This window comes from Corvus moneduloides, chromosome 30 (assembly GCF_009650955.1).
Source record: "Corvus moneduloides isolate bCorMon1 chromosome 30, bCorMon1.pri, whole genome shotgun sequence".
In the NCBI taxonomy this organism is placed as follows: domain Eukaryota; kingdom Metazoa; phylum Chordata; class Aves; order Passeriformes; family Corvidae; genus Corvus; species Corvus moneduloides.
In genome coordinates, this window is record NC_045505.1 from 1,853,713 (window position 1) to 1,860,608 (window position 6,896).

The 6,896-nt window shown below is 70.8% G+C and overlaps 1 protein-coding gene across 3 annotated transcripts; it reads left to right on the forward strand.

Moving 5' to 3' along the window:
* Window positions 1-1,236: 1,236 nt before the first annotated feature.
* On the forward strand, window positions 1,237-6,237 carry AMHR2 (anti-Mullerian hormone receptor type 2). Of its 3 annotated transcripts, none has more exons than XM_032094102.1 (12): window positions 1,237-1,345; window positions 1,435-1,584; window positions 2,007-2,195; window positions 2,490-2,570; window positions 2,957-3,066; window positions 3,330-3,554; window positions 3,932-4,046; window positions 4,180-4,340; window positions 4,681-4,828; window positions 4,898-5,034; window positions 5,482-5,637; window positions 6,122-6,236. In XM_032094102.1, exons 1-12 carry the CDS (start codon window positions 1,333-1,335, stop codon window positions 6,194-6,196), a joined length of 1,560 nt encoding a protein of 519 aa, XP_031949993.1. In that variant the 5' UTR covers window positions 1,237-1,332; the 3' UTR covers window positions 6,197-6,236. The 3 variants fall into 3 exon arrangements, with proteins under 3 accessions (XP_031949993.1, XP_031949994.1, XP_031949995.1); XM_032094103.1 differs by having other exon boundaries at window positions 2,007-2,156; XM_032094104.1 differs by lacking the exon at window positions 2,490-2,570 and having other exon boundaries at window positions 6,122-6,237.
* The last annotated feature ends 659 nt before the right edge of the window (window positions 6,238-6,896 follow it).

The following is a 6,896-nucleotide window of genomic DNA, read 5'->3' on the forward strand; positions in this document are numbered from 1 at the left end:
GGAGAAAAAACAGGAGGTTTCTTAATTTAATGGTCAGTTGGATGATTTTGCCCCCACCCCGAATCCCCCCAAGCCCAACTCCATCCCCAGCGGGGATCAAGTGCCAAACCCGATCCCGGATCCGGTGTTGGGATGTCCCCGGTGTCCCCTCCCCAGGATGTCCCCATGGATGAAGGAGCTTGCCTTTCCTAAGGAAGCGCAGCCGGGAGGGAGGGGGACCCCCGGGGGGGGGTCCTGTTCAGAGCCTGGGCTGCTCCCCTGCAGTTTTTTTGGGGGGGGGGGACGACAGAAGATTTGGGGTGAAATCAGAGCATTTTGGGGGGGTTCACACCACCAGCGCTGCTCCCAGTGCCGGGGGGGCAGCTGGATCCCGTCACCCCCATTTTGGCTCTGTTGGCACCAGGGTCCCCACTCCAACCCCCCCAGCCATTCCCGGGACGCAAAACACGAACGTGCCTTGACAAGGGGGTGACGGGCTGGGCATGAGCCCCCCCTGCTCCCCTCCCGCCCCCCACAGCCCGCAGAGGGTCTGGGGGGGCTCTTGGGGCTGTCCCCGAGGCTGCCCCCACCTCCCAGCTTTAATCCACTGTCACCCCTTCATTCTGGGGGGGCCGGGGCCAGTTCTCTATGCAGCGGGGGGGGTCCTGGGGGGTCCAGCCCCCCCAAACTGGCAATAATTCTCTCCCTGTTTGATCTCGTCCTGTCTCTGTTCTGTTTTAATTTGGGGAAGGGGAGGGGAGGGGGGTTGGTTTTTACAAATCCAGTGGCTGATGTCATAAACCCCCCCAAAGGCGATTTTTTTGGGGGGGAAGGGGGTGGATGATTTTTTTTTTTTTTTTGGGTCCCAAAGTGCTATTTTTTTGTACAAAAAGACTTAGATGAAACTGTTAGTTTTGGGGGGCTCCTTTGTAAATGGGGAACGACGAGTTCTTTTTGTAATAAACACGAGTCGCTGGCGTTGTCTGGAAGTCTGCGGGGGGGTCCCTTTGAGGGGGGCACGGACGGGTTTTGGGGGGGTGGCAGGGGGGCAGTCGGTCCCAGAGTGGGGCCCGGGGACACTGAGCTCCATTTGGGGGTTCACGGGCCGCTTTTGGGAGGTGCAGTTGGTCCGAGAGTGGCACCAGCAGGGACAGGGGACACTGAGCTCCCTTCGGGTGATGCAGGGCAGGGGGCCAGGCCTGGCTGCCCCCCCGGATACCCCGGCTCTCTCCTCCCTGATGCGGGGGCAGCACCTTCCTCCTCCTCCTCCTCCTCCGCCTCCTCCTCCTCCTCCTCTTCTTCCTTGTCCTGCTCTCGCTCGGCTCCTCTCCCACCGGCCCCGCGGAGGCTTCCATGGGGCGCCCAGGTGGGTGCTGGGGGGGCCCAGACGGGGCTTGGGGGGCATTTTGGGGGGGTTAACAGCCACCCCCTGGTGCGTGTGTGTCCCCCCCCCAGGCCCCCACAACCTGACCTGCGTGTCCAACAAGCACCCGAGCGTGCGGGGCGAGCTGGGGGACGCGGGGGGGGCGGCGGCAGGCGCCGTTCGCTGCCCCCCCGGCCAGTGCTGCATCGGCATCTGGAACCGCAGCCACGCTCTGGTGCAGGGTGAGACCCCCGGCACCGGGGGGGTTTAGGGAGGGGGAAAGGGGGGCTGCGGTCTGAGCCTACCCCGGGAGGATTTTGGAGGGCCAGAAGGGGATGGGGGAGGATGGAGAGGTTTGGTCCTGCCCCGGGGGGTTTTTGGGGCAGGATGGAGAGGTCGGTTCTGCCCTGGGGGGTCTTGCGGAGGCAAAGGGGGCCTGATCCTGGCCGAGGGGGGTCACGGAGTCGGGGCTGGTCCTGTCCGGGGGGATTTGGGGAAGTTCTGGTCCCTCCCAGCGGCTGCACTTGACCTTGGCCTTGAGCAGCGGCTGCGGCAGTGCTGGGGAGGAGCAGCTGCGGGGGGGACCCGCACCGGGGGTCCCACCTGTCCCCCTGCCCCCTCCCGGTCACCCGGCACCCCGGGGTGACCGTCCCGCTGTCCCCAGGCTGCTGGGGAGGCGAGGGGGACGCCTGCCCCTCGGCCACCTGCTCCCCCAGCCCCGCGGGCATCCCCGGTGGCTCCGTGCTGCTGTGCCTGTGCCACGGCCACCTCTGCAACGGCAACGCCACGGGGACAGCGACGGCGACGGGGACAGGCACGGCCGTGGGGCTGGGGGGGGCCCGCCAGGGCCCAGGTACGGGGGGGCCGGGCGGGCCCGTTTTGGGGGACACTCGGGGATGGACACACAGAGGGGACCCACGGGGGATGGACCCCCAAGTGGGGAGGGTGGGACCCAGAAGGGACTCGAGGGGGGCTGGGGGGGACCTGGGACTCACGGGGGACCCGTGGGGGACTGGGGGGTCCGTGAGGGGAACCCGGGACTCACGGGGGGCTGGGGAAGCCATGGGATCCCCAAAAGGGTCCCCCATCACCACCCCGGAGACCTGGGGGCCAGGGGGCCCCGTGTCACCGCAGTCTCTGTCCCCAGTGCCCGGCCGGGCGGGGACCCTGTGGCTGTGGGGTGCCGGCCCCCTCCTCCTCATCCTCCTCACCTGTTTGGGCATCCTCGGTAGGGACAGGGACACGGCGGGGTCGGGGGGACCAGCGGGCACAGCCACTCCCAACCCGGTGCCCACTGGGTGTCCCCAAATGCCACATTCCTGGTGTTCCCAGAGTGCGGGTCTCCCGGAATGGAGGGGGGGAGTCCCCAAGTGTTGTGTCACTCTGTCCCTGGGGCGGGGGGGTCCCTGGTGTCCTAGTGACCCTCGGGTGGGGTGTCCCGGGCGGGGTGTCCCCAGTGTCCCGGGGATCCCGGGCTGCCACGTTCCCCATGTCCCCTGCTTGGTGAGGGGGGGCTGGTGGTCCCTGGTGTCCCCAGGTCCCGTGTCCCTGATTTGGGGGGCTTCCTGCGGGGGGGGTCCCTGGATGGGGGCGTCCCCCGTGTCCCCCATCCAGGACTGCGACGGACAAGGGCCCACACGGGGCAGCCACTGCGGGGGGGCCGGAGAATCGGGGTCCCCCCGGAGCCCCCCAGCCCGGACCTGCCTGCGCTGCGCTTCTTGCAGGTGCGGGGCACCCGCGGGACAAGGGGCACACAAGGGGGGTACACCCACGGGGGGCACCCAAGTGGGAGGGCAGATAAGGAGGTGATGCTGGGAGGGGGGGATGAGGGGACACCCACGACAGAGTGGGCATCAGTCCAGGGGTGGCACAGCAGCGCTACCCGGGGACACCGCAAAGGTGCCCGGCCATGGGGGTTCCCGTGCGCGGGGGTGCCGGGGGTTGGGGACACCCGGTGCCAGCTGTGTCCCGTTGTCCACGCGGGCAGGTGCTGCAGTCGGGGCGGTTCTCGGCCGTGTGGCGGGGGACGCTGCGCCAGCGGCCCGTGGCCATCAAGGCGTTCGCGGCCGGGGCTGGCCGGCGGTTCGCGGCCGAACGCGCCGTGCACGCGCTGCCGCTGATGGAGCACGAGAACGTGGCCAGGCTGCTGGACACCAGGGCAGCCGGACCCCGCGCCCGAGGGGGGCTCCTGGTCCTGCAGCTCTACCCGGCCGTGGGTCACCTCGGGGGGCTCAGGGGGGTCGGGGGGTAAAGGGAGCTTGGGGGGTAACAGGGGCTGGGGGGACTTGGGGGGCTCGGGGGGTACAGGGGAGCATGAAGGCTCTGGGGGCTCGAGGGGTGCGAGGGGCTGGGGGGGCTCGGGGGATTGTGGGGCTCAGGGTGTGCAGGAGGTAAGGGGGGCAATGGGGGGCAATGGGGGGCTCGGGAAGCTCCAGGGGCTCAGGGGGTACTGGGGGTTAAGGGGGCTCGGGAGGCGCGTGGGACACTCGGGGAGCACAGGGGTGGGGACGGGGGGCTGGGGGCGGAGATGTGTGGGAGATACTGGCTGGGCGCCCCACATCCCCGCCCGTGTCCCTCGCGTGTCCCCAGGGCTCCCTGCGCCACTTCCTGGGGCAGCACGTGGGGACCTGGGCGGGCAGCGTGCGCCTGGCGCTGTCCCTGGCCCGCGGCCTGGCCTTCCTGCACCAGGAGCTGTGGCGTGACGGTGAGGGTGGCACCCCCGGAGTGTCCCCTGCCCTGTTCCCCCCCTCCCTGAACTCTGCCCGGGGGTCCCCTTTGCCCTGTCCCCTAGCCTGGGCTCCCCTGCCCTGTCCCCCCGTGACTCCCGGTGCCCCCAGGGCTGTACAAGCCCAGCGTGGTGCACCGGGACCTGAGCAGCCAGAATGTGCTGGTGCGGGAGGACGGCACCTGCGCCATCGGCGACTTCGGGCTGGCGCTGGCGCTGCCACCGCGCGCCCAGGACAGCACCGGCGCCCGGCACGCTGTGACCATCCGGAAGGTGACAGGGGTGGGGGGTGGGATGGAGATAGGATTGGGATGGAGAGAGGATAGGAGGTGGGATGGGGATGGGGGAGTGGAGAGGATGGAATGGGATGGGGATAGGATGGGATTTGGATGGGAATGGGAATGGGGATGGAGTGAGATGTGACAGGAATGGGAATGGCATGGGAAGGAGAGGTGACAGCCCTGGGATGGGGATGGCACCCCAGATGCCACTGGCAGTGTCGGCTGTGGGTGCCAGCTGAGCCCTCACTCCTGCATGAGCCCATCCCTGGCACGGGGGGCCCTGGTGGCCCTGGTGGCCCTGTCCCCCGAGCTCAGGACCCCACTGGGTACAGGCGGGCACCCAGCGGTACCTGGCACCCGAGATTCTGGACGAGAGCCTGGACCTGCGGGCCTGGGGCCGGGCCCTGCGCCAGGCCGACGTCTACGCCCTGGCCCTGCTGCTCTGGGAGATCCTGTCCCGCTGCCAGGCCCTGAGCCCCGGTGAGTCCCGGGGGTCCTCCCGCGCTACCCGCGGCGCCCCGGCCCCACTGACCCCCGGCCGCCCTGCAGGAGCCCCGGTGCCGCCGTTCCGGCTGGCGTACGAGGCCGAGCTGGGCTCCAGCCCCACCGGGGCTCAGCTCCGGCGCTTGGCTGCGGACGAGAGGCGGCGGCCGCTCATCCCCCCGGCCTGGCACCGCGTGCCCCAGGTCAGACCCCCGGGGACCCCTGACCGGGGGGCCGAGGGTGGCCGGGCGTGACCCGCGGGGGTCCCAGGGGGGTGCAGGGGGTCCGAGGGGGGGATGCCTGCCTGGGTGCCCCGGGGTGTTTGGGGTGCCCGCGGTGTCGCCTCCCAGCTGCCCAAAGATGCTGACCCTTGCCCGGGGGTTGTCCCTGTTCTGGGGTGTTACCCCGGGGGTCCCCAGAGGGTCTCAGGGGGTGCCGGGCGACTCAGGGGGCCCGAGGGGAGGTCCCTGCCTGGGTGCCCGGGGGTGTCTGGGGGGGGGTCGCTGCCCAGGGGTCCCCTCGCAGCTGCCCAGCGATGCCGCTGAGGGTACCGGGAGGTGTCCCCGTTCAGGGGTGTCCCCGTTCAGGGGTGTCCCCGGGTGTTTCCCCCGCCCGGGGGTTCCCGCTGAGCCCGGGGGGGGGTCCCACAGCCCGGGGGGGCTCTGCCGGAGCTGCTGGAGGATTGCTGGGACCCGGACCCCGAGGCGCGGCTCTCGGCCGAGCGGGCGCTGCAGCGGCTCCAGCGCTTGGCCGCGGGGCCCGCACCGACCCCGGGGGACCCCGGCCCGGGGGCCCCCCCCCGCCAGGTGCGTGCGGGGAAACTGAGGCACGGGGCAGGCGGGGGAACAACGGGAACCGGGCGGGGGAGGGGCCGCGGTCAGGCCCCTCCCCTGGGGTGGGGCCCCGGCCCCGCTTCCTGCCCGGAGGGGCCGCGGCCGGAGCGAAGGTGGGAGCGGAGCCCCAGCACCCCCCTCACCGCCGAACCCCCCTGCGCACCCCCAGAGCTCCCCTGCAATCCCCGCGCACCCCCAAATCCCCCCTGGGCGCCAAACTCAGCCTGCAGCCTCTTCTGCACCCCAAACCCCAAATCCTCTTCACCCCCAAACACTCCGACTCCCCCAGAGCCCCCCCGTACCCTCCCTATTGCTCTGCTCCCTCGATCCAGTCCCGGGGGGGACCCCCCAAAGCTTCCGTGACTCAGTTTCCTCTGGGTGCAGCGGGGGGATCCCCACGGCAGTGGGGGGGTTTGGGGGGGAGTCCCTGTTCACCCCCTGTGCCCCCCCCCCCCAGGTCCTGGAGCCTCCCACCATGTGGAATCCTGGTGCAGGTACAGGGGGACACCCCAGACTGGGGGGGCTGCCTTGACACCCCCGGGGTCAGCCCCTCCCCCCCCTCAATCTCCTCTTTTCTCCCCCTCAGGACAGCCGCCCCCCCCCAACCCCGCGTACCCCCCGAACCCCACGTACCCCCCCCCAGGTCCCACCGCCCAACCCCGTGTACCCCCCCCCCCGCGGCACCCCCCGGCCCGCTGGTGGGGCCCGGGCAGCCCCCGTACCCCGCTGGCGCTCCCCCGTACCCCCCGGGGCCGCCTCTGGTCCCCCCCTTGGGCCCCCCCCTGCCGCAGCCCCCCCACCCGGGGGTGCTCCCCCAGCCGGGGGTGCTCCCCTCGTTCCCCCCCCGGGCTGGACAAGAAGGCGGCGAAGAAGATGAAGAAGAGGATGAAGAAGGCTCAGAAGAGGCACAAGGTGGGGGGGACGCGGGGGGGGGCACAGGGGGTGACCCCCAGCCCCCCCTCGGGGGCTCATGGCTCTGCTGTCCTCCCCCCAGCGCTCTTCGTCGTCCTCGTCCTCGTCCTCCTCCAGCAGCTCCGACTGAGGCTCCTGGGACCTCCCAGACCCCCCAGAATCACCTGGGACCCCCGAGGACCTCCTGGAACCCCTGGGACCCCCAGGACCACTCGGGACCCCCCAGGACAACCAGGACCCACCTGGGAGCAGCCAGGCTCCCATCCTGTCCCCGTGGTCCCGGGGGGGTCCCAAGAGTGCTCCTGCTGTCCCCCAATAAA